Source organism: Megalobrama amblycephala, linkage group LG17, assembly GCF_018812025.1.
Source record: "Megalobrama amblycephala isolate DHTTF-2021 linkage group LG17, ASM1881202v1, whole genome shotgun sequence".
Classification (NCBI taxonomy): domain Eukaryota; kingdom Metazoa; phylum Chordata; class Actinopteri; order Cypriniformes; family Xenocyprididae; genus Megalobrama; species Megalobrama amblycephala.
Window position 1 is genome coordinate 41,874,684 of NC_063060.1, and position 27,279 is coordinate 41,901,962.

General features: G+C 37.4%; 1 protein-coding gene across 1 annotated transcript; it reads right to left on the reverse strand.

The window, feature by feature from the left end:
* Positions 1-617: 617 nt before the first annotated feature.
* On the reverse strand, positions 618-25,235 carry si:ch211-14a17.10 (putative uncharacterized protein MYH16). Its single transcript, XM_048164209.1, has 46 exons — positions 25,089-25,235; positions 24,949-24,995; positions 24,153-24,191; positions 24,027-24,036; positions 23,797-23,871; positions 23,642-23,707; positions 23,423-23,506; positions 23,240-23,329; positions 21,617-21,676; positions 21,463-21,528; positions 21,219-21,305; positions 21,026-21,115; positions 20,803-20,889; positions 20,631-20,702; positions 19,195-19,284; positions 19,011-19,073; positions 18,688-18,750; positions 18,163-18,222; positions 17,770-17,844; positions 17,531-17,617; positions 17,365-17,442; positions 17,226-17,288; positions 16,748-16,837; positions 13,877-13,966; positions 13,705-13,794; positions 13,509-13,598; positions 13,283-13,372; positions 9,434-9,496; positions 9,276-9,335; positions 9,123-9,182; positions 8,975-9,043; positions 6,093-6,179; positions 5,927-6,007; positions 5,744-5,812; positions 5,422-5,511; positions 5,263-5,343; positions 5,046-5,135; positions 4,047-4,136; positions 3,859-3,948; positions 2,544-2,690; positions 2,317-2,406; positions 2,115-2,204; positions 1,770-1,916; positions 1,553-1,624; positions 1,411-1,446; positions 618-1,310 (listed from the first exon to the last, which is right to left on the reverse strand). Exons 1-46 carry the CDS (start codon positions 25,159-25,161, stop codon positions 760-762), a joined length of 4,038 nt encoding a protein of 1,345 aa, XP_048020166.1. The 5' UTR covers positions 25,162-25,235; the 3' UTR covers positions 618-759.
* Positions 25,236-27,279: the final 2,044 nt, after the last annotated feature.

Below are 27,279 nucleotides of genomic sequence, written 5' to 3' on the forward strand. Positions count from 1 at the left end.
CAGTTTGTTGAGTAAAATTAAATAAAAACTAAATTAGAATTAATGAATAAATGTCACTGAAACTCATAAACATTTTAGTCAAAAGGTTCTTGGCATGGTATAGTTTTTCTGCAATGTTGACCATGTTAGGCCATTAGAGACTAAGATATATATGATTAAGCGTCTTCTGGTTTGTATCAGAGAAGAATTTGGTCTACTTAAACTTGAGAAAAATAAAAGATAAACTAAACCAGTTACATAATATGATGTTAAAATTATACCAGTTTATACTTCTGAGATTTAACCTAATTGCCTTATGATGGGGCAAGTTAAAACACTGGCTCAATTTACCCCACAGCATTTGGCTCACTTTGCCCCATAGCTGCCATTTTGAGAGAGAGAGAGAGAGAGAAAAACTTGCTAGCTTACCAATTCAGGCTTATATTTATCCAAATGATTTGCATGGTTTTACATGTTTCAAAATCACCAATATGCAACATGCATAAATATTTTTAGACCTAGACAAATTTGCTTAGACGTAACAGCCATTAAATCTGATATGCTAAAATTGTACTTTGACAAGCCAAAAACGTTTTTTAAATGTATCCTATTGAATGTTAAAGGACACCAACATTCTGTAGTATATGCTTTTCAAATGTAAATGTTTTATTAAACTGAAAGATCTAAGACATTCAAGAATGCAGTGGAGAGTACAATCAGAAATATTAAAGCAGAGAACATTTTCTTTGCATACATTAACAGACTCCTAATATATGGAGATCATGGCTTGAGCCAGTCGGTGGATTTAACTTGCTTTAAGATCAAGGGAGGGTCATTAGTGTCACTGCAGGTCTCTACATACGGATAAACTTTACCCTGCAGCTCATTGCCAGTGAACCTATAGATTTCCTCCTTCCTTTCTGCATTATAAAAAATCACCACTTTATTTTTAAAATCCACCTGGACCCCGATTGCAGAAGGTGTTCCACGGGGATCTATTTGAACCGGCCTGTCAGCAATGGCAACAAGTGCTCCGTCTCTTTTCTTCAGAATAACCCAATAGCCAGCCGAAGGGCCATATGTCAGAATACCTTTTCTGCTAGCGGACGATTTGGCCACTCCCAAAACATAACAACTTCTTCCAACCACACCTATTTCCCAGTAATGTTTTCCAGAATCATATCCTTCTTTTGCCAGAACTCCAATAGCGGTGTCGTAGCGCTCAGGGTTGTTTGGTACAGGCCGAGCCAATAAAGAGGTACGTGCCTCTTTCTCGTTCTGCGACAGGATGAGTCTGCGGTGGGCAGTGTTTTCATCGAACCCTGGCCATTCTGGCACGGGCACACAGACAGACATTTTTCAGTTTAATTGCATTTTTACAGATTGTAGCTTATTCTGTATATTATAACCAGGCTGAGATCACAAACTTACCTTCCTTAGGAAGTTCTTCTTTTTCTTCTTTTTCTTCTAGATAAAGAGTTATAAAAAAAACAAAACCATACAATGTTAATTGTGATAATAAATGAAGCTAATAATAATATTTTTTTTGCTCAGAAAAAAAGAAAAATCTTACTCTCAAGTTCTTCCACTTTCTTTTCAGCCTCATTTAGTTTTTCTTTAAGATTCTCATTCTCGTTGACTGCATCTATAAATATTGTGAAAATATTAAAACCTGTCAGATTTCCTTCAGGTACATGCAAAATTGTCAGTTTTTGATTAAGGTTTTTGACCCCAGACCAAATATGCATTATTTTTTTGACTGTACCAAAAGATGATTGCACCCCACTCACTGTTGTATTTATCTTTCTCTTGTTTGATCTCTTTCTTTATATTATCATTTTCCTTTTGCAATTCAGCAACTTCTTTGTCCTTCTCCTGGAGTTTCTGGCCCTTCTTAGCAAGTTCTTGTTCTTGTGTTTCCAATGTATTTTGTAAGTCTTAAAAAAGGGATGAAAAATACTTATTAGGCTAAGAAAACAGGTTTGAGTAATAGACCAAATTCTGAAATATAAAGCTCCAGAGCACATCCAAATCAATATAATGCAATGTAAAAGTGGAAAACATAATGGACATGTGAAATTTATCATAAAATGGAGGCTTGATTTTTGTTCGATGTTTTGACAGTATTGCCATACCAGAGATTTCTTTCTGTAATTTATTTTGCAAAGTGTTTTTCTCCTCTGTGATATTTTCTAGGTCCTTTTCAAGTTTCTCCTGCTTGCGAACTAAAACAAAGGGCAAAAAATAAAAATAATGAATAACTTTAATGGATTTTGTAAATTTTATGTTGGGTGTTCTATCAACACCTGTCCTTCATTACTAGATTTTTTTTCTTACGCAAGGCTTGATTTTCATCATTTTTCTCCTGAAGTTTGGATTCAGCTTTAGCAAGTTGCTGGTCCTTTGTTTTAAGCTCCGTCTGTAGTTCTGGACAGAAAAACAGTGTAATTTGCAGCATCATATTATATATATATTTATATATCTGTAGTAAATTTGATTGACAGTTCTCTGAATTTGCCCCAGGTTTTGAACCAAATATTCCCTTTGAATCTCTTCTCACTGACCTTTGTTTTCCTTCTTCGCATTTTCAAGCTCAGTCTGCATATTGTCACGTTGCTCTTTCAATGCAGAAATGGTTTCATCCTTCTCCTTCAGGTTCAGGTTCTGTTTAGCAAGCGTATTTTCCAGTCTTTTCACTTTGTCATTTAAACCTGATACAGGACAAAAATGCAGCTTTTACATTTAAAATAAGAAATTGTCAAATTAATTCTACCTTAGCATAATGGATCAAATTTGAGGCTAAAGCCAAAAGCACACGAAGACTTCAATGGAAATGAGTATTATAGAGAGAACCCCAACAGAAGTGTATACTTCACTTCCCTACTTTATTTGAATGAGACACATTGTACAGACTAGGGGCCCTATGATACACCTGGCCCAAAGTGGCGCCAGGCGCGATGCAAGTGTTTTTTACTAGTTTCAGCCTGACGCAGTTACCATTTTCACGTCCTGAGCCACGTTGTTTAAATATCAAATGTATTTGCGCCCATTTGTGCGCCCATGTGCGTGCTGGTCTAAAAAACGAGGTGTGTTGAGATGCGTTGTTGGCGTGTTGCTATTTTGAGGCAACTGAAATAGACTGCGCCAATGACCAACAAAAACCTGGTCCAAAGTCAATGATGCAATAATTTTTTGTTATTTAAAGAGCGAGTTAGTAATATGCATCTATATGCGGGTGCATAATTAATGCACGTACACTCTGCTTGTTATACACACACAAACATGCCAAATATTAAAAATAAAAGGATTACAATGTAAAAGATTATTATTGTGTGCGTAAAGATAAAAATGTTTGGGTGGAATTCAGCTTGTCCCGTAGATCCGTTTCCTCGCTAGAGCAGCGTTCAGTTTTTCCGCTTACAAATTCCGCCATGTAAATAGTGAATCTGCCATGTATCAAACGCAACTGGCTTTTAAAGGGAATGGAAGATGAGACTCTGATTGGTTTATTACACGTTATGCTCAAAACACACCTATTACTCATTAAGAGAATAGGGACAACCCTTTTAGACCGCGCACCGTGTCGTTAAACTAGCAAAAGTGTATTCGGACACACCCTAAGTGCACTTGCACTGTGCGCTTTAGACCATTTGTTTAGAACGTTAAAATAGGGCCCAAGAAGTATATCATCATAGCACTATTTCATGTACATTTTTCATTCACTGTACAGAAAACTATTACTCTCTGGATTTTCCCACCATATATTTATCAAGACCAACACATCTAATCACTTTAGCAATCTTAAAGATATAGTATGGTATTAGAAAAGTGAAAATAATTCAAGCACATGTCTCTGGTGTTTTGGCAGTGTAGTCATACCGTCAATTTCTTCTTTTACTTCCTGTAGTGCTTTATTTTTCTCCTCTGTGATTTTCTGTATGTCGTCATTCAGACCGTTCAGCTTTTTGACTAAAACAAAGGACACGAAAATGAAATTCATCGAAGGACTAGTCATGCATAGGTGACAATACAATATGGAATCAAACATAAATAATATTTTTTCTTACTCAAAGCAGCATTTTCAGCATTTGTCTCCTGAAGTTTATCTTCAGTGTTTGCAAGCTGCTGGTTCTTTGTTTTAATTTGTTTCTCTAGCGCTGAGAAAAAAAATGACATGATAATATTTAATAACACAAAGCTATATTTAATAAGCATCATAATTTTGGGTTAGTTCACCCAAAAATGAAAATTCTGTCTTTAATGACTCACCCTCATGTCGTTCCACACCCGTAAGACCTTCATTCATCTTCAGAACACAAATTAAGATATTTTTGATGAAATCCGAGAGGTTTATGACTCGTCCATTGACGGCAATATAATCAACACTTTCAAAGTCCAGAAAGGCATTAAAGACATTGTTAAAACCGTCGACATGACTGCAGTGGTTCAACCTTAATGTTATGAAGCGACAAGAATACTTTTTGTGCGCAAAAAAAAAAAAAAAAAACGCTGTTTACGCTTTCAGGTTCTACGTCAGAACGCCGGCTCAGTATTGGCCAAAGCAGATCATGTGATCAGCATGACGCATGCATGTGATGCTGATGCAATAATGAGCCGGCGTTCTGACGTAGAACCTGGAAGCGCTGGACGTAAACAACATATCAGAATGACACAGAAGTTAAGATATTGTTGAATAAAGTCGTTATTTTTGTTTTGTTTTTGCGCACAAAAAGTATTCTCATCACTTCATAACATTAAGGTTGAACCACTGCAGTCACATTGACTGTTTTAACGATGTCTTTAGTACCTTTCTGGACCTTGAAAGTGTTGTTTATATTGCTGTCTATGGACGAGTCATATACCTCTCAGATTTCATCAAAAATATCTTAATTTGTGGAACGACATGAGGGTGAGTAATTAATGACAGAAATGTCATTTTTGGGTGAACTAACCCTTTAAGTTATTTGTGATGGTACCCCAACAGGATGCGTTCCCTCTGATCTGTCCTTTATGAGTCTCAACATTCAACTCCAGTAATTTAATAGCACATCAAGGGTAAAACGTACCTGCAATCTTATCGTTTGATTCTTGTTGTAGTTTTTTCATTTTTTGTTTGCTTTCCTCAGCCTCCTTCTCTAGTTGTTTTATCCTCTTCTCTGATAAATAATAAAGAAGGAACATGTTTCTAATAACAACATCTCTGGTAGGAACTAAACACAGTTAGTCATTCCTTTGCTGAAATGCAATATTAAAGAATGGGTAAAATCTCCTCCATTTACTTACGCAGCTGAGCGGTGGTCTGACCACAGTTAGCCTTCAAAAGCAAAATCTCTTTTTCTTTGTCCTCTATTTGCTTCTTTAGACCTGACCAACAACAAGAAATTTGTTTAGTAGTCTTCAGATCATTTAATGGCAATATTGATGCATTTAAGATTGACTTACCATTGATTTCTTTTTTGTATTGCTCTTGCATTTTTACTTGTGCATGTTTTAGACTGGACATTGATTCCTTTATGGAAATTATCTTCAAGGCTGTATAATTTTATAAGAAAGATACTATTATCCAGAGCGACTTACATTGCATTCAAGGTATACATTTTATCACTTAATGCATTTCCTGAAAATCGAACCCAGGATCTTGGCATTGCTAGCGCCATGCTCCACTCTTTAAGCTACAACAATGCTATTATATTAAAGAGATTAAGATAATGACCACAAGTTTTTATCCAAGTGCAATGTAAAAGGAAATGAGACTTAAACTCACTCAGTCCAAGCCCCTTCTCTCCAGAGTTTTGCAACTCAGTCAGCAAATCATTTAATTTAGCATCCATTTCTAAACGAAGAGAAGAACATCACTAATTGTGAGCTAATGGATGATCTGTTTTTGAAGGGAAGAAATGGAAATGCATATGACAGTAGCTACTAAAATGGATTTGTTTGAACTTACGCTGGATCTTTTCTGAATTGTCCACAGCTGGATTTTCTTGAAGCTTCCCTATCTTAGCTAGTAACTCAAGTACTTCCAGAGCTGTAACAAACCATTGAGTAAGTATGAGATGGTCTCTCTTCAGATGAAGAAGGCCCAAGATTCAGTAAAATGGGGTTTGACTCACTTTTGGCTGCCATGGATCCCTGATCTTTCAATTGCTGCTTTGCCTCCTCCAATTCTCTTTTCTTTTCATCCAGTTCTTCCCTAACTCCTGAAGAGCAGATAACCATTGATGGAGCAAAAGTTACACTCTAAAAAATACTGGGTTAAAAATGGACAAACCCAGCAGTTGGGCTGTTTTGACCAACCTGCTGGGTAGTGTTATTTAAAGGATTAGTTCACTTTCAAATGAAAATCAGCCCAAGCTTTACTCTCCCTCAAGCCATCCTAGGTGTATATGACTTTCTTCTTTCTGATGAACACAATCAGAGTTAATAAATATTCAGACATATACGAGCTTTATAATGGCAGGGAACGATACCAATGAGTATAAAGCTCAAGAAAGTAATCCATCCATCATAAACGTACTCCACACGGCTCCAGGAGGTTAATAAAGGCCTTCTGAAGTGAAGCGATGTGTTTGTGTAAGAAAAATCTCCATATTTAACAAGTTATGAAATAAAATATCTAGCTTTCGCCAGATCGGCTTCCATATTCAACTTAGGAAGAAAGTGTAAAACTCTCACAGTTCAAAACACTTTAGGAAGACGATCTGGGGGAAGCTAGATATTTTACTTAAACCTGCAGAGCTGATGTCAAATTGTATGAAATGTACACTACCAGTCAAATGTTTGGGGTCAGTAAGGGATTTTTTAAAAATGAAATTAATACATTTATTCAGCAAGTAAATTGATCAAAGAATTTTACATTGCAACAAAAATATATACATATCAAATAAATGCTTTTCTTTTGAACTTTCTTTTCATCAAAGAGCCTTGGATAAGAGCATAAGAGACTTCTTTTTATATGTACACTACCAGTCAAAAGTTTTTGAACAGTAAGATTTTTTAATGTTTTTAAAAGAAGTCTCTTCTGCTCACCAAGGCTTCATTTATTTGATCCAAAATACAGTACAAACAGTAATCTTGTGAAATATTTAATAGAATAACTGTTTTCTATTTGAATATATTTTAAAATGTAATTTTTTTAGCATCATTACTCATAAAATACATTTATTGTTATTATCAATGTTGAAAACAGTTGTGTACAATTTTTCTTCAGGATTATTTGATGAAGAGAAAATTATGGAGTCAAAATAATGCCGCATATATACGCAAAAAAATAAAGTTTTGCAAAAGAAAATAAAGTTTCGCAAACGAAAATTAAAGCATTGAGGAAAATTGTCATGATCATGAGTTGGAGTGCCCTGTTTAGCCAGCAGAGGGCACTCCAACATGGACTTTTGTCACTGTCTGAACTGCATTTCCCATAATTCACTCCTGGACTCATTATCCTCGTTCATTGCACCCAGCTGTTTTGTGTTTGCTCATTAGTTCTGTCTATTTAGTCTCAGTTGTTTCTGCCTTTGTTTGTGGTTTGTTTAACGTTACGTGCACTTTTGTTTCTCTGGCTTTCTGTTTATGGACTGTTTTTGTGGAGTTTGACCTTTGCCTTTGCCTGTGTCTTGGATTATGTGCTTGGATTACCCATTAAATGCTGCAACTAGGATCCTAACATCTTGTTCTTGTGTGCCCCGTGACAGAAATAAATGTGCTTTTTGCAAACAAAAATAAAGAATTGCAAAAGAAAATAAAGTATTGGGAGACAAATGAAGTTTTGCAAACAAAAATAAAGAATAGCAAAACATAAATGAAAAGCAATGATTTTGCAATACATATTTTCCATGGTCATATCTATTAATTTATTTGCAACGCTACTTTTATTTTGCGCGTCAGTCTAGTTTGAGCTTGCGATGCCGTTTTCCCTTTGCGCTTCATTTTTCTGCACGTCTCGCTTTGTGGCACTGTTTTGACGTGGGGGGTGGAATCATGGGACGGGGGCGTGTACAAGATGCCTCCCTGGAAGTGACGTCATCGGCCCGAGACGCAGCTCACTGATCCAGGTACTGTCATGATGAGCAGAGGCTTGCGAGTGGATTGCTTCTTTTTATTCACTAGCATTAAAACATGCATGTTTTCGTTTAATTAACCTTATTAACAAATGTATATGTGCATTAGCAGTGTTTGCTCAAGTTAAAGAAGTTGTTACCATGAACATCTGGCGTTTATTTCTCTCGACGAGTACACTTTTATAGCATAAAATGTGTATTGTTTCATTTGGTTAACTGCATGTGTATCAACAGTGTTTGTTTAAAATCTCTTAACCTGTGGGAGGACGCCAGTGCACAGAAGCGTTCTTTCTTCACATTAGTTCATTGCTTTTCACGCTGTTTCATTTATGTTTTGCAATTCTTTATTTTTGTTTGCAAAAGCACATTTATTTTCCTCAATACTTTAATTTTTGTTTGCAAAACTTTATTTTCTTTTGCAAAACTTTACTTTCTTTTGCAAAACTTTATTTTTTTGCGTATATATGCGGCATTATTTTGACTCCATAGAAAGTTCAAAAGAACAGCATTTATCTGAAATAGAAAGCTTCTGTAACATTACAATTGTCTATACTGTCACTTTTGATCAATTTAATGCATCCTTGCTGAATAAAAGTATTCATTTCTTTAATTTCTTTACATTTTTTTTTTTAAAAACCCAAATTTGTAGTGTATAATGTTGCAAAAGCTTTATATTTCAGATTAATGCTGTGTTGAACTTTCTATTCATCAAAATAATCCTGAATTTTTTTTTTTTTTTTTTTTTTTTTTTTTGCTGTTTTCAAATAGAAAACAGTGATTTTAAACTGTAAAAATATTTCACAATATTACTGTTTTACTGTATTTTTGATCAAATAAATGAAGCCTTGGTGAGCAGAAGAGACTTCTTTTAAAAACATTAAAAATCTTACGGTTTAAAAACTTTTAATGTCTAAAAGTACTGAAGTTTGTGATATTACCTGAGAATCCTTGTTCAATTTGCTTATCCAGGTACTCCACTTCTTCAGTTAGACTTGTAATAAAAAAAACTGAAAACATATACATTATGTGACAATTTTAGAGTGATGTTACATGAGGTTTAACACAATTTGATGTTTCTTCACTCACCCTTCTGAAGAATGTCACTGTTCAATTTAGCAATGGTATCATTATATTGAGCCTGCATTTCTGTAACACATAGTCACACAGTATCCTGTTTACACAACTGTCCAAATGTTATGAGAGAACGATCTCTTTACAGCAGAGAGAGAGAAAACGCACCTTTATATTTCTTCTGGAGTTCAGGGCATTCATGGGTGTCCACACAACTTTTTTTCAGCTCTAGAGAGAGGCAGAATAAGGAAGATGGGTAATTTGTTCTGTAGACAATGACTTTAAATGCCCTGTATTGTTGAAGATTTTACTGCTGAAGGATTTACTTTCATTCTCGTCACGAATTTTGGAGTTTTCTTCCTCCTTCTTCTTCAGGTCCCTTTCAAGTTCTAAAAAGAACAACAGCAAGTTGTGTGCATGAATTATCATTTTGTTAACATGAATTAGTATGTTGCTAGCATGATTTAACATCTTTTGCTAACAAGTTTTTAGCAAGAATTAGCATGTTACTAGCATGTTTTAACATGAATTTTTATGTTGATAGCATGATTAAACATGTTTTAGCACACTTCTAACATGAATTAGCATTTGCTAGCATGAATTATCATTTTGTAAGCATGAATTAGTATTTTGCTCACATTATTTACCAGCTAACATGTTTTAACATGAATTACCATGTTTTTCTAGCTTGATTTATCATGTTGCTAGCATGTTTTAATGTTGTTAACATGAATCAGCATGTTAGTATGTATTAGAATGTTGCTAGCAAGAATTAACATGTTTTGCTAACATGTTTTAACATGAATTAACATGTTTCTAACATTTTAGCATTAATTTGTAACTTTCTAACGTTTTAACATGAATTAGCATGTTTTGCTAGCTTGATTTAACATGTTAGCATTTTTTTATCCATTAGCATAAATTAGCATGTTGCTAGCATGAATTAGCATCTTGCTAACATGTTTTAGCAAGAATTAACATGTTTCTAACATGTTTTAGCATGCATTTGTAACTTTCTAACGTTCTAACATGAATTAGCATGTTTTGCTAGCTTGATTTAACATGTTAGCATGTTTTTATCCATTAGCATAAATTAGCATGTTGCTAGCATTAATTAGCATTTTGCTAACATGTTTTAGCAAGAATTAACATGTTTCAAACATGTTTTAGCATGAATTTGTATGTGGATAGCATGATTAAACGAATCCACATTCGATGCATCCTCGATATCAAGAACACATGCGGGTACTGTCATGCGTCCTCTGTCATTTGGACCTTTCTGGATTACAATCCGCCATCAAAATGATAAGTTTAATTATTGCAGCTGTTGTGAGAAAAGGCTATAAATGATCCTCACATGTGATTTAGCCTACTTGCCAGGACTCATTCTTTATGTAAACAGACGTGACGTAATGACACAAAGACAAACGGCGGCATGCTCAAATTTTCCGCTGAAACCCACCAGTGAATTAGAAAACATTAGTACAATCTTGTCACGTTCGAATCACGGAGACAACAGACAGATCCAAGTGCAGTAGAGTTTAATGGGTAATCCAAAGTCGTATCCAGAAACAGGCAGGGGTCAAAATCCACAAAGCAGTCAAAAACAGAAAACCAGAAAACAAACAAAGAAACGGGTGACCAGAACTGGTGATAATGAGTCCGGGGAGTGCGTTATGGGTAATGTAGTGAATGCAATGGGTGGAAATGAGAGTCCGGGATGGAGTGCCCTCTAGTGGCTGATAGGGCACTCTCACTGGTGATCGTGACATTACCCCCCCCTCAAAGGAGCGGCTACCAGACGCTCCACCAGTCCAAAACAAACAAAAACACAAAAACTCAGGAGGGAGGTGGACAGGAGGAGGATCAGGGGGAGGGATGGCGGGCCAGATCCAGGGTCCCCCACTGATAGCCAGGGTGGTGCTGGAGGAACTGACCAGGCTGGTTCTAGCGGTTCTAGAGTCCTGGCTGGGTGCCAGGGTGGTGCTGGAGGAACTGACCAGGCTAGTGCCAGCGCCTCTGGAATCCTGGCTGAGTGCCAGGGCGGTGCTGGTGGAACTGACCAGGTTGGTTCCAGCGGTTCTACAGTCCTGGCTGAATGCCAGGGCGGCGCTGGAGGAACTGACCAGGCGGGTTCCCTGGGGTCTGGAGTCCTGGCTGGTTGCCAGGGCGGCGCTGGGGGAACTGACCAGGCGGTTTTCGACGGTTCAAACGGCCTGGGCGGTGGCAGCAGGGCAGAAGACTTGGATGGCGGTGGCAGGGCAGAAGGCTTGGATGGCGGCGGCGGCAGGGCTGGCCAAGGGTGCTTCATGGCCATATCAGGGAGAGCGGACAGCTCGGTGACGGCCTCCGTGGCTGTATCAGGGAGAGCGGACAGCTCGGTGACGGCCTCCGTGGCCGTATCAAGGGGAGCGGACAGCTCGGTAACGGTCTCCGTGGCCGTATCAGGGAGAGCGGAGGACTCAGGGACGGCAGCGTGCTCAGACTGGAACTGCTCTGGGACGGCAACGTGTTCTGACTGGAACTGCTCAGGGACGGCAGCGTGCTCAGGCTGGGGCTGCTCTGGGAGGGCAGCGTGCTCAGGCTGGGGCTGCTCTGGGAGCATCCTCCAGGCACGCAAGACTGCCAAAACATAGAACGTGAGGACAGCCCTCTTGGCCATCACCGGACTGATAGGGAGAGCATGCCGTACTGGAGCGGACTCACTGGCTGGAGCGGACTCACTGGCTGGAGCGGGCTCTGGAGTGGACTCACTGGCTGGAGCAAACTCACTGGCTGGAGCGGGCTCTGGAGTGGACTCACTGGCTGGAACGGGCTCACAGGCTGGAGCGGGCTCTGTAGTTGACTCACTGACTGGAGCGGGCTCTGTAGTTGACTCACTGGCTGGAGCGGGTTCTGTAGTGGACTCACTGGCTGGAGCGGGCTCTGTAGTGGACTCACTGGCTGGAGTGGACTCACTGACTGGAGCGGGCTCTGTAGTTGACTCACTGGCTGGAGCGGACTCACTGGCTGGAGCGGGCTCTGTAGTGGACTCACTGGCTGGAGCGGGCTCTGGAGTGGACTCACTGGCTGGAGCGGACTCACTGGCTGGAGCGGGCTCTGGAGTGGACTCACTGGCTGGAGCGGACTCACTGGCTGGAGCGGGCTCTGTAGTGGACTCACTGGCTGGAGCGGGCTCTGGAGTGGACTCACTGGCTGGAGCGGGCTCTGTAGTGGACTCACTGGCTGGAGCGGGCTCTGGAGTGGACTCAACGGCTGGAGCGGACTCACTGGCTGGAGAGGCCTCCGGGCCTTGAAGGATGAAGGAAGCCCTCTTCCTTCTCCTCCTCCTCCTTTTACCTGGGTGAAGCGGAGGCTCAGTGCCCACCTCCTCAGTGACTTCAGGGACGGATTCACTGGCTGGAGCGTGCCCTAGTTGACTCGGTGCAGGCCCCCTACTCCGACGTTGGAGGTAGTGGACGAACCCCCAAAAGTCCAGGTCTCCCAGTCCATCCATCTCCCACAGAGGTAGCGAGTTATCCAGGCACTCATTCAAAAGGTCCATTAAGGCCGCATCATTATATCCCAGCCCTACCGCCAGGGTCCAAAACAATTGGGCAAAACCACCCACCTCATTGCCCTGTTGTTTCAGGGTGATTAAATTCTCAAGCCGATCCATCCGCTCCCTCACAGTAGCCGGAGGAGTGATTCGAATCCCCATTCTGCTGGATCTAGTTAGGATGGAGTTTTCTGTCACGTTCGAATCACGGAGACAACAGACAGATCCAAGTGCAGTAGAGTTTAATGGGTAATCCAAAGTCGTATCCAGAAACAGGCAGGGGTCAAAATCCACAAAGCAGTCAAAAACAGAAAACCAGAAAACAAACAAAGAAACGGGTGACCAGAACTGGTGATAATGAGTCCGGGGAGTGCGTTATGGGTAATGTAGTGAATGCAATGGGTGGAAATGAGAGTCCGGGATGGAGTGCCCTCTATTGGCTGATAGGGCACTCTCACTGGTGATCGTGACAAATCTTACCGATGTTAATGGGGATAAGGTAAGGAGATAGTTTTGAACACAGGCTGGTTATGTATTTGCTCAAATTTATTTTGGATCATTTTTAACCCAAAAAAGTCACAGACAGCAGCTTTAAATGATTGAGAGAGGTTGTAACTGATGGATGAATGAAACTCACCAGCTATTCTAGCATTTACTAGTGATTCTTTTTCTTGCACTTGCTGTTTCAAGGTTTTCGCTTCGTCGAAGAGTTTGCTGATCTTTTCAACTAAGGGGACATCATAAAACATGATCAAGCAATGATCTGATGTTCTGACCAGACAAATCCTCAAATGCATGTTTATTTATTCCAAACAGACATCATTTTCTGATTGGCTGAATCTCTTTACTGCTTGTTCACTTACGTTGTTGTGCTAGAGCGGCGTCCTTGTTTTTCAGAGATTTATTTGTATCCTCCAATGCTTTGTTACTCTGTTTTAGGTTTCCTTCAAGATCTGTGACAGAGACAAACATGAAACTGATTAATTCGTTTTAATCAAAGAAAGAATAATCGTGAAAATCATGTTGTTGAATTAACTGAGATGAAAAACAAATTGAAACCTTTGATCTTCTGCTGTGCAGTCTTTTCAGCCGATTCTTTTTCCTTTTCCAGCTTCAAAACTTCTTTATTCAGTAGATTAATGTCTTTCCCTGCAAATCAAGCATTTTAATGACAGTTATACATTTCCATTCAGTTTCTGTTTCAGCTCTCAAAATGAAAGGTTTCACTCACGCAGCTGACTGGTGTCGCCGCTCGCAGCAGCTAGTTCTTTTTTTTTTTCGTTCAGTGTACGTTTCACATCGTCCAGTGCTTTTTGGAGCTCTGTCAGAAGTCAGTGTAAATAACCAATATTAACAATAATCCAATATGAGCAGTTACAATCTCTTCATTTGTGACACTTCGATTTATTTATAATGTAAAAAGAATATTAAAGGGGTCCTGACATGGATTTTTTTAAATTATTATTTTAATGTTCGGAGTTATATTAAATAGCCTAATATCCTTAGTCCTCTAGGTTTATATTGGTTGTGAATGGGGGGGTCGCGTTTTGAAGCCAAAAATAATGCATCCATCCGTAAAAAAACACACGGCTCCAGGGGTTAATAAAGGTATTCTGAAGTGAAGCGATGCATTTTTGTAAGAAAAATATCCATATTTAAAACTTTATCCATATTTAAAACGCAATGTATGACGCAGGATGTAGGAGTATCATAAGCTAAATCCCGGCTGTCGGGCAGTTTTTGTTCATTGGCCGACTAAGTTTTCTAGGTGTGTTCCGGCACCGTCGGCTTAAGTTGGTCCTCGTCGGCTTTTTTCAGCCAATTCGACATGTTGAATCGCCGTCGGAGCTCGTCGGTCAGTCGGACCATCTGATCATTCTGATTGGCTATTCAAGTACCGCCACATGCTGGTACGGAAAGGCATTTCTTCTTATGGGGCGTTCACACTTGCGGGAATAAATTGCGCTATTTGCGTGTAGTTGGACACTTGAACATTTTGAGTTTACTTGCTTCATTCGCACATGAAATTCACTTCACAACAGATGCAAATTCGTGTCATGAGAGGGGCTTCTGCCAGGCGGCTCCAGTCTCGTTTCTGCACACTTCCTCTGAATAAACACATCAACTCGTCAGCGGGAAAGTAGTCGTAAAATACAGCGAATAAGCTCAATTTGCCGGCTTTAGCTAGCCTGTAGTCTCAATATGTATATATAGCTCAAATTGAGTAAAGAGCATTTTTTACAACTTAACAGATTGTCCGACCTCCTCACTCACTTTCTTCCAAGCAAGATCCTTTTTATTCCTGTTTCTATAAAAGTACAAAGATGTATCGTACAGCGACGATGATTTTGTCCTCCATTGTTATTTCGGATTTCTGCCTCTGCTCGCTACGTCGTAATCACGTCACTACTAGAGCAAGTTCCTGATTGGTTAAAGCGGGTGAATATTCGCTAAAGTTCCGATTTTTCAACTTGCGCGATTCGCACGAATTACACGTTACGTGCGTCAAACGCCCGAAACGCTCAATTCGCGCCATGTCATTCGTGCCGCCTCATTTGAGCGAAACGCGCCACAGGATGTCGATTCGCGTCTTTGCATTGACTTAACATGTAAATCACTCGCGCTTAACGCTTTATTCGCGTCTGGTGTGAACGCGCCATTACGCAGGCGCAGAACGGACATGCTACTTGGCCGTCAAGTGTCGGTTTGGTGTGTCAGGGCAACTTTAGACCCAGACACTGTCGACATGTGCCAACCCTCCAGTCTGCTTTCGTCGCCACTAGTTCGTCGGCATTAGCTTGGTGTGTTCCAGGCTTTAGACGCCTCTCATGGTTAAAACAAATAGTGCTGTTCAACAAACTCAAGCTCCTCTTTTCTTATATTGAAATCCTCCAACATTTCTCTTTAAAAAATATTGTTTTAGACTTATAATCCTTGACCGATGATTTGTTTTGCTCTATACTCTGCGCCTTCGCTTTCGTCATTGTGTTGTGTGTCAGGTCAAAGGATACTCTTCCGCCGCAAATCGGCTTGTGCGTTCTGCGTACGGTCATCCGCGGGAATCTAGTTATCTGAATTTATAAATATATATATTTTAAATACTTGTTTCATTATTGGATGAAACAGTGTTTTTGAACAAATCTCTTGAATGAATGATTCAAAGACAAATACATTTTTTAACAGTCACTTGTCGCCACCTAGTTGTGAAAGATGTAATTGATACAACCGTTATTTGGAGCATCAGCGTCAGTGTTTATATCCTAACTTTAAACTTGTATCTCAGTACTTATGTGAAATTTGTATATTTGTAACAGAAATATCTTCTGTGTGGCTCAAAATGTTTGAATGTGATTTTGTCAAAGGTTTAATAGACACAAGAGAATCATTGTAATTAATAAAATAAGATTGCGTGGGTGTTTGAATTGAGATCGCAATCTTTTTTTGATTGGTCATGCAGCTCTATTTCACTTTGACTTGTTTACAAAACAAAATGCTCCGAACAAACATAATCCTCTGATGCGTTCTGGAATGCCATTAAAATAACCCATCTGTTTGTTTCCGACACCGGGATCCTTCTGAAGTCTCTACAGAGAAGCAAACGAGCCGTTTAAACTGGACGCGTCAAATCGAACGTTCTTTCACTCTTCCATTTGTCCTGTTTTTGATTGACTCAAGTGCATGGAGTACGTCAGAAACTGAACATCTGTATACTGTACCCAGTGTAGACAGTGTCAGCGATTATAATGGCTTCTATTGCTTTTAATGCGACACGGCACTCACATCCAGTGCAAATGTCAGCCGTTAAGTGACTGAATGCCAGTAGGCGGAGCCTGTGGTGCAATGATGTATAACTATTCGTCAGTGTCTTGCTCTGCAGGCAGTCATATGCAAATGTATTTGCCCATGTAACGTCACAGATCCCACAGACACTTTTGGAGCTTCATTAAACAAATGCTTTGTTAATAATGAGTAGAATGTTTTAAAATGGTACAAAGACCTATGACCATATGTTTTACACAGATCAAGGCACATTTCTCATGTCATGACCCCTTTAAGAAATGTCACCACTTCTTTTAAAGTAATGCAAAGTATCAGTGCCAACCAATTTTCTGCATCTCAGCCTGTTTATTCACTGTTTTCAGCATTTCACTTATCCAGGTTACATCATATTGGAGAGCCATGGTTTTCAGCGCTGAGACAAACAAAAAGAAAGTAATTTAGATTGTTCTGACAAAAATATCTTAAGAAATTATGAATTTGGTATAATAAAACTTATATGAACTGATTTGAACTTATGTAATAGTCATAAAGACCCGTTCACACCAAGAACAATAGCTATAAAGATAACTATAACAATAACTATATTAGCATCCACAACAAACTTATGATAATATTGTTTATGATATTGTTACGGATGCAGCTTTTGTTTTACATCTTTATCATTACAGTTCTCATCCTTGGTGTAAGCTAGGCCAGCTAAGGCATTAGAAAGTGTAATTATTTAACTATCTATATGTATGAATGTGAACATAACGCAAATAACGTCATGAGCCAAACAAGAACCATAATTCTCCACTCACTTGGTTTTGCAGTCAATTTATCATCTAATTCTGAAATCAGTTTCAAGAGATCCTTCTGCAGATCTGAAACCAGAACAAAACGTGAGTTTTGAGAACTTTACTGTCCATTTAGTATGTAAGTACTGCATTATACACTCACTGCTGATCTGATTTAAGTTATCTGGTTTTTCGCTCTGTAGCTTCCAGATTTCCTCCATCTTCGATATCACCTTAAGAACTGACAAACAGAGACAAAAACATGCATGCTTAGATGTGAGTCAATAGATCTTTATGGCAGATATTAATGCAAAGTGAACCAGTCACACTTTTTTCAGGGCTAGTGCCACTTTTCTGAAGTTCCTCCTTTTTCGCCTTAAGATCTTTGAGTTTTTCATCCCGAATTCGCTTCAAATCTAATGTACAAAAATATAATAAATGTTATTTTAACAGTAAAACTGGACAAAAATCTAAAAAGCAGAGCAGTTCAATGTGCTTTAGAATGATTTTTAATTCTGTCAAATCGACAGAATCACAAGAAGTACAAAAAAGGTTCAGAAAGACATACCGTCATTAGATGAAGATGCTTTAATTTTTTTCGTTATTTGGTCTATTTCAGAGCTCAGCAAAATAATCTGGATAGCTGTGAAAATGGAATGTTGCTATTAAATGTATATTAATTTTAACTAAAACTTTTTTTGGTGACACTTTACAATAAGGTCTCATTTGTTAACACTGGTTAATGTATTAACTAACATGAAGTAACAATGAGCAATAATCTTTGTTTATATTAGTTAATAAAAATAAAGATGTTCTTTGTTCATGTCAGTTCACATGCAAATTTTGATTTTAATAAAATATGAGCAAATGTTGAAATTAAAATTAACTAAGATTAATTACTGTAAAGTGTTACCATTTTTAAAAAATATTTTATGTGTGTCTAAAATTTCACTCAACTTGCCTATCTTTGAGGTTGGATCTGATATTTCATTTACTTGAGCATCCAGCTCAGCTTCTGCATCTGTAAAAGATAATACATAAATAAATTAACACAATATAATAGATGAACATTTATGTTTTTAACCGAATCTGCACATAACATTAATAATTCCTTTCAAATTTATCCTGTTGCTTTCATTTCAATAGGGCTATCAAACAATTAATTGTGATTAATTGCATCCAAAATAAAAGTTTGTGTTTACATAATATAATATGCACTGTGTATAATTATTATGTATATAAATACACACACACATACATGTATATTTAAGAAATATGTGCAATATATAATTTATATTATATATAAATATATTTGATATATAAATATAACAATTTTATAACAATTTATATTTACATATAATAATTATACACAGTACACACACATATATTATGTAAACACAAACTTTCATTTTGGATGCGATTAAGCCCTACAATAAAGCTTTTCTATTTTCGCTTGCTGGGAGGAAAGGAGAGTAAAATGTCTTACTGATGTACATATCCATCATGTCTTTGCATTCTTCTCTTTGGGCAAACAGCTTTCTTCGTAAACCTGGGTGTAAAGAAGATTACAGATCACTCATCAATAAATGTTTTATTTTGGAATGAAGGACCTCAACAATACACAATGCACATTGTTGGCTCCTATGACAAATTGCTTCTGATTTCTTCTCATTTGTGAATCACATTGGACAAAATCATCTGCTAAATGAATAAATGAAACATTTATAGATTTTTTTTTTTTCATCAGTAGGCTATAAACGATTGATTTAAAAGCATCCATGGTTGGAAGTCATGATATATCAATCTTACTTTTGTTTTCAGTATCCAGATAAAGTGCCCTGTCCTGTTCCTTTCCAAGCTCTTTCTGGAGATCTGAGAAGGCATGATCCAAAAATCACATAAACATCACAATTCTATTGAAGCCTGGAAATCAATCAATCAATCAATATTATTTAAAAAAAATATAATAATAATTAAAACATTCAGTTCTCACCAGCTAACACAAAGTCGTCTGCATTCTTTTGTCCATTTGCAGTGATTAGCGCCTCCATAAATTCAAACTGGAGTGTGAGAATTCTAGAAACTAAGAATTGCAATATATTATATATACTAAGAATTGCATATATATATATATAATATATATAAAATATATATTAGTACTGACAATGCAAAAATAAGCAAAATTAGAAACAAATATAGCTACGAACAGCAATTATCGGGGTTCAAGCGCTTTAAGGCCTTTAAGCATGTCACAGTTCTATTCTGTCCCGGACTCCAACTCCCATCATCCTCCCTGTCTCACACCTGCACGCACTTCCTAATTAGCAGGCCATCATCACGGATTCCCCGCACCTGGACTACCTCATTATCTCTCCCTTTTAGTGGACTCACTTGCCTGCACTCTTTGTCGGTCCTATTGTTTGCTTTATGTTGGTTTGTTACGGTCCTTTTGTGATTAAAACCCTTTTTACGTTGAAGTCCGTGTCTGTGCATTCTCTACTACAACCAACTGTAACAAAGCACATGCGTAAAATGGTATAATGTTTTAATTAGCAAGCCTGTAACCATCACCATCATAGATGGAAAAGACCATATACAGTCAATACAGGAAATCTACCATAGGAAATATATGGTTTATAAAGCTGTTTAACAGTAGGCCAAAAACCTAGGACTAGTTTGCCAAAGTTGTTTTTTTAAATAATCTCCAATAATTAATGAACGATTTGATGGACAGCGGCGGTCCTAAAGGCAAAGTTGCTCAGAATGAGGAGTTCAACCGTGTGGTATGAACGTCTTGGGCGTGTGCGAAAAATCACGTGATATACAATCCTTTACGCATGTGAAAAACGTGAAGGCAGCCCTCGGGAGCCGATTTTTTCAAATTTCTCACAGGCCTCTAGGGCCGTGAGTCAAACAAGCCCAGCGAGTTTCGCTCTGATCTGCCTCCACTAACCTTATGATAGCTGCTCAAACTTCATTGGCTGATGGTGGCCATGTTTTTTGAGATACATCAATGTCCTCAAAGACAGTCATGGCACCCTGCACTGCATGCCAATTTTCAAGTGAATCGAACTAACAGTTAAGTAGTTATAGCCATCTTCTAGTTTTTTTCCTGTTATAGCGCTACCAAGTGACCAATCGCCGCGATTTTATTCACCTGACCAAAGATCGAGCCCGTACACCCATGTTCCAAATTTGGTGAAAATATATCATTTTGTTCAAGAGTTATAGCCATTTTAGTAAAAGTGGCTCCTCCTACTTCAAACGTTTTGGTGCCCCTTATGGACCGTGAATCAAAATTTCAAATCTTTTTTTGATAATTATTGACAATCAGACTACAGAAAATGTTACTGCACTGGTTTACATGCTTGAACCCCTAATAATTCATGAGAAATGAGAATCAGGCATGTTAAAATCAAAGAAACTTACTTAACTCATCCTTCACTTTGGCAATTTTGTCCATTATTTCAGTTCTTTTCCCATCAAATTCTTTGGCCTGTCCTACAAGATACAAGTCACTGGCAGGATGAAGTATTGATTCACATATCTAAATACAAAATGCTCAATTAATCATAAATCAAAACTAGTCTGATTCCAGTACCATTTAGTTTATCAAGTGTTTGTTTAAGCGCTGATAATTCGGTATTCAGGTCCAATATTTCTTTCTCCAGTTCTGCAATGAGTTCATCTGTGAATGGGAAGGATATGCTGCAGTTATCGTGTACCTCTTTTTTGTCACATAACATGAATTAAAGATGCTATAAATTTATTGTAGAGCTAAAAAAAAGACATAACTGAAGAGCAAACCCTGAATAATAACATACCAATTTTTTGTATGTTTTCTTTACTTTCTTCTCGCTCCTCCTTTAAATCTGACAGGATGTACTTTTTGTTCTCCAGTTTGCTTGTAGTTGCTGTCAAACATTCAATGACATTATCCAGACCATCTCACAAGTGCAACTTCACAATTCCTAAGCCTGATAAGAGTTTTGTAAACATCAAAAAACGAACACTCACCATCTATCTGCGCTTGCGTCTTATATTCACCAGAGAGACGTATCTTTAGTTGCATTGCTTCAATTTGCAATGTGACAATCTGCATCACTAAAAAACCGAAGCAAACTGTATTGAGTCATCTGTTGTGGAAAAGACTCAAAATGCAATGGCACATTTTCAAAATCTTCCAGAACTTTCCCCACAATCACTGATTAAAGTATTTCTGATCCAGATCGAAAGGCTCCGCAGTTCTCATTAAACTCACCTTGGTTTGCAATGGCACCTTGTTCCCCTGGTTGTTTGAGCTTGGTTGCAAGGTATTTCTTTAGTTCTGTAGATTAGATACAGATAAATATAATAAGAACGTGCAAAACTCAATGTAAAGGCAACATTCACACATATATTTTCATCATACACACCATTAAGAGCGGTTGATGTTGCCTTATCACTTCTCAATGTATCTGTGCTTCTCTTTGAAACTAGATGGGAAAAAATGAACAAAGTATTACTTCTAGTTCTGCTGGTTAACCCTTGTGCATCCTTATGGACATTTTTGTCTTTTTCAGGTTTTTTTTTTTTAACCATTTTGCCTGTGTTAATGACAACTGCATACATTTTGGCACATGTGTTTTTTTTATTATTGGAATTTTACTATTTCACATCCATTTCCTTTAATAAATTTATTTTGCACTAGTAACACAAAATAATACCACTTAGGACCTTAAGGACAAAATTTTTAATCCCATTTAATTATAAAATGATGCAGTCTTTGTTAATAGGCTTTCATTCTGTTGACAAGGCTTCAACATTAAAATTTTGACTATTTTTTACCAGATGGTGCCATTTTCTCGGGTTTGGCCTATAAAGCAAATACTTGCTTTATTCCTGTTTTCTGCTTATGCATATTATAGAGCCAATTAAATAAATTATGCCGCTATAATTGTGTGGGTGTGTTGGTATGGATGTCAGAGTGTGGTTTGTGTGTGTGTAATAAAAAAAATACGTGTGTTTGTGTAATATTTGAGAGAGAAAAACTCTACTGCATCCAACCACTGTGTGTACCAATGGAGTTTTGCTGGCATCTAATGGGGAAAATTTGGTACTGCGCCCAAACAAAATCTTACTGAAAGCTAATTTTTTCAGATATCAACCTCAAATTTGGAACACACCTTGTTTAGATTTATTTTCTAGCAATTTTAGAGTTCATAGAGTTTCATAAAATATATATTTTATAAAATATAATGTTCAAAAATAATTTTCAGAAACTTAAAGTCAGCATGAAGCAGAAGTTGCGATTGTCTTTTCTTCTCTACTGTGGCGTTTCTAATGAGGGCGGACTTGATTTTGTCCTTCGGGAAGTTATTGGATCGTTGGAAGTTGGGCGTTGTTAACAAAATGGATGCAGATCTGAATCGCTCACACGTAAGTTAAGCATGATGCTCAGCTTCCATAGGAATGAATCTAAAAACGCTCTGGTCACTTGCTCTGCTCCTGTGGACAAGCAGCCTGACTGACTAAGTGGTTCCTCCATCAGGTTCCTTTCAATGTTTGAGGGTACTGTACACCCCAATGACTGCATCAGCCCCAGCAACAGCATTTTCCCCTTATGTCACTGGATCTGCTGGCAGTTCCAGTTAGCTCCGCCCTCGTGCCATAGCATGTGACAGGAAGAGACGATGAGTTGTTTTGAGGGGGGAGGGCAGGTTAATGTTTTTGATTAAAGATTATGAGAGCACATGAATTTAAAAAAATAATGAAGTGCACGGATAAATTATTGATAATAAATACTACAGTATTCCATAAAAAAATAAGAGTTGTCAATTTTGATTTCATGCTGACTTTAAACCTCTTTAACTTTTTTTACTTCAACAATTTTACTTTTACTTAATTTTTTATGACAGTTTTTGGACATGCACATTTTCGTCCTCTATGGATCTGTGTGTAACTTTTTTTAATTGATGCACAAAGGTTTAAGAATTGAGCAAGGGCACAAAACGCAGCGTCATGGTGGTATTGCTCCACGCACAGGGGTTTATCTGTACCTGCACGCTTGAACATTTCAACACTTCCTAAAAAGTCTTTCTTCATCTCTGCCAAGTCTCTCTCTGCTTCCTTCCGACGCTGCTCCAGTCCTGTTGATTGTTAAAAACACCTGCATGACTATACAGTACACGGAGGAAATTCACAAGTTAATAATAAAATACTGTAATATTGTTGGAACACACCTTCGATCTTTGCGCCATCTCTCTCAGTGATCGTAAGCGCATCCAGCTCCTGCAGGTCGATGACTTTCTGGAGAATGTTTAAGACTGAATGGGTGGAACACAAGGGTAATAAGTGTCAATCTAATGTCTTTTCACAATGTGTTACAAAAAAGTACATACATTTCCCCAATTAATTATTTCGTTATTTTAAAGCTTCTATGTGTATCATTTTTCACATACCATCCTTGGCTGGACTCTTGGTGGCACTGACTTTTTTAAAAAGATCATCCAGTTGCTTTTTAAGACCTGAAAACATATCCACCAGACCAATATAAACATTGAGATGAAGATGGAAGTGCGTGGTTAATATATACTTTAGGTTTGAGCAGACCCACCATCAATATTGTCCTTCGCTACCTTGTAAGAATCCCCACATTTAATCTTCATCTCATCCAGATCTTTCTGAAGGCCTAAAGAAGTACAGATAATAAGAATGACACTTTTTAGTCATGTTGTACAATGTGAAAACTCAGAACTGGCCTGGGTTGAGAACTAATCTAATCTCCAAATATCAAAATAAAATGCTTCTGAATAAAATATAATAAATAAAATATAATTCACGTACCTGAGCAGTCCTTAGTAGTTTACAGAAAGATAATGAAAAATGTATTTTAAAAAAACGTACATTTAAAAGTGCATACCTATAAAATAAATATGCAAAAACAACATAAAGATAAAAAAACAGCCCCACCTCTATGGCTCTTCTTTCTCTTGTGAAGTCCCTGCGTGCCTAAAATGTGTGGAAAATTTCACTTTAGACTAAAATGAATTGCACTGTGAAAGACATTACAATATGTAAATATGCAATTTCCCAATGATATAATTCTTAAGATGCATTTTTATGTTAGAAACAACTTTCTTATGTACAATATTTGATGAAGTTTGCATAATTTTTTTTTTTTTTTTTTTTTTCCTGTTTATTACTGTAAAGCCACTTTAATCTGTATTGAATAAAGTGTTATGACGTGACTTGGGATAAAAGTTTAGGATCAGAAATTAATACTTTTATTCAGCAAGGATGCATTAATTTGATCAAAAGTGACAGTAAATACATTTATAATGTTGCAAAAGATTTCATGTCAAATAAATTACTGTTCTTTCTATTCATCAAAGAGTCCGGAAAGACAAATGCATCACAGTTTCAACAAAATTATTAAGCGGCACAACTGTTTTCAACATTGGTAATAATAAGAATTGTTTCTTGATCACTAAATCAGCATCTTAGAATGATTTCTGAAGGATCATGTGATATAAAAACTTCATCATATTTTAAAATGTAATAATATTCACAAATTCACATTATTGTTGTTTTACTGCATTTTGATCAAATAAATGCAGTCTTTGTGAGCAAAAATATTTTGAAAGTCTTACAACCCCAAACATTTGAACAGTGTATATTGATTCAAGTATAGACCAGAAATGAAATCATACAAGAAGTCATGTCTGAAAAATTCATGTCTGTTTAACCAGCTGCACATGAACCCTACCATAATCCATTCTTCATCACTCAAAGATGAGACTGCATTCACAGGACCTAAATCACAAAATGTCAATGCATGTCTTACAATTATTCTTTCTCTCGTTAGAAAGGAGACAGACAGAACAATCAAAGCGATGCTGGCCTTACCGCATTTAGCCTGTGTCAGCAGGTAAGCTGACACAAAGAAAGAACAAATCAGGAGATTATCTTTCCACCCCATTACTGTGTATGAAAATAATCTCGCAGTGCGCTTTATATATGAAAACACATTGGTCCGTTATTGCCCAACTCTCATTTTCACTAGGTTATTTGACCTCTCATGCCGGAAGAAGACACTGTTAGACTGACTTAGCTAGTTCTGAATAACTCCTTATATGACCTAAGACAGGACAAGAAGAATGAGAGTTTTCGGCCATAGGTATTTTGCCATAGGTCATCTGCACTGTCAATTGTTTTCATCATGTACATGCAATTTTGTTCTGCTGGATAGTTCACCTGAAAATGAAAATTCTGTCATCATTTACTCACCCTCACATTGTTCCAAACCTGTATGAATTTCTATCTTCTGCTGAACACAAAAGAAGATATTCTGAAGAATGTCGGAAACCAAACAGTAGGCCCTTCTATAGTATGGGAAAAAGAAAAATACCATGGATACTAAATACTATTACTGACATTCTTTAAAATATCTTCTTTTGTGTTCAGCAGAAGAAAAACTCATACAGGTTTGGAACAACTTGAGGGTGAGTAAATGATTTTAGGTCAACTATCTCTTTAATATAAATGAGGTTGTGTCAAAATTGTGACGTCATCATTGTCCAGCATTTGGGTTGATGAATTTATTGCCACCATCACAGAGTTGTGGTTCAATTTCTTGCTATTGTTACTAATTTAACTATTAAATTAAAAGAACATATCAATTAAATATATTTCTTTTTAAAATGTTTATAAATGTATTCCTAAAAACAAAACATTTATATTTTATCCTCTTTTGTTACATTTATGCAAACCACAAAGTATGAGCATCAAAAATATGCTGTCAAAAACAATTTTACAGAACTATTTGCATGAGCACAAATTCCATCTAACTGTGGTAACACTGACAGTGATCTTCATTGCAAAAAATAGCATTGCAAAAGAGGAAAATATGTGTCTAAGGCACACCCAGCCCTGAGCATGGTGATAACAGAGTGGTTTTGAATTTAGCAAATGTCAATGACATAGTCACTTTTATTTGTAATGCAAATTCATCAGCAGGTCACTAAAAAAAAAAAGAAAAACAGAACCTTGCTTCATAGTGGACAACAGTTCTGAATTCTAAAATATTTTATCATTTTGACTACTCAAAATGTTAGTTTCATATTAAATATTACTTAAGCTACATTTTAATTTATTTGACATCATACATGGACTCACAATTTGGAATTATTAGGGTTGCAATAAAAAATATAGCAGGAATTAACAGGGTTTAAGCGTTTTAAGGCCTTTAAGCACATCCGTAAAAAGAATTTTTGATTTATTTAGGAAGCCTAATATACCATTTACAGCTGATACAGGCAATTTACCATAGGAAATATATGTTTTTTAAAGCTTTTTAACAGTTATCAAAGTTATCAAACCTACGACTAGTTCGCCAATGTTGGTTTTTTAAATTGAAATTCATTGGCTGATGGCAACGAGATGCGTCAATGTCCTCAAAGACAATCATGGCCCCTCGGACGAAAACACTGCATGCCAATTTTCAAGTCGATCGGACTAACGGTGAAGTAGTTATACCCGTTTTCATGGTTTTTGTCCTGTTATAGCGCCACCTAGTGGCCGATCACCTCTGTGTTTTTACTGTGACCAAAGATTGAGCCCATAGACACGTGTTCCAAGTTTGGTGAAAATATCTCGTTCTGTTCATGAGTTATAGCCATTTTAGTCAAAGTTTTGGCGCCCCTTAGCGACTTTGGCATGAGCCATTATGAGCCATTTCGTACTTTTGATCGCTGTAGCGCCGCCATCAGGTGATGTAGACGGTGTGAGTATTACCAGCCCTCAAAGATTCAAGTCTATATGACTTACGGTTTGGTATGACTGATCACTTTTAGGGGAGAATGCTGATCCATGGAAATTTGACAATTACAAAAGGGTTTTAGTGCTACGCTTGAACCCCTAAAAATAATGCAAGTCACCTATGGTTTGTGTATCTGCTGGAGATGAAGATGTATTCAAAGGCTTTCTTGGCTTATTAGTGCTTAAACGTATAAATGATGTGTTTGAGACTATTAATATTAATAAAAATGCTTCTTCTAAGTTCCAAAAATTATTTGGTGTACTGTAACAACAATATATG

Coding starts and splice junctions, on each gene's coding strand:
- si:ch211-14a17.10 (XM_048164209.1), bottom strand. CDS start 25,161: ATGGGGTGGAAAGATAATCTCCTGATTTGTTCTTTCTTTGTGTCAGCT. Junction 21,529..21,616: donor AACATCAACCGCTCTTAATG/GTGTGTATGATG, acceptor TCTAATCTACAG/AACTAAAGAAATACCTTGCA. Junction 2,407..2,543: donor TGCGAAGAAGGAAAACAAAG/GTCAGTGAGAAG, acceptor TTTTCTGTCCAG/AACTACAGACGGAGCTTAAA.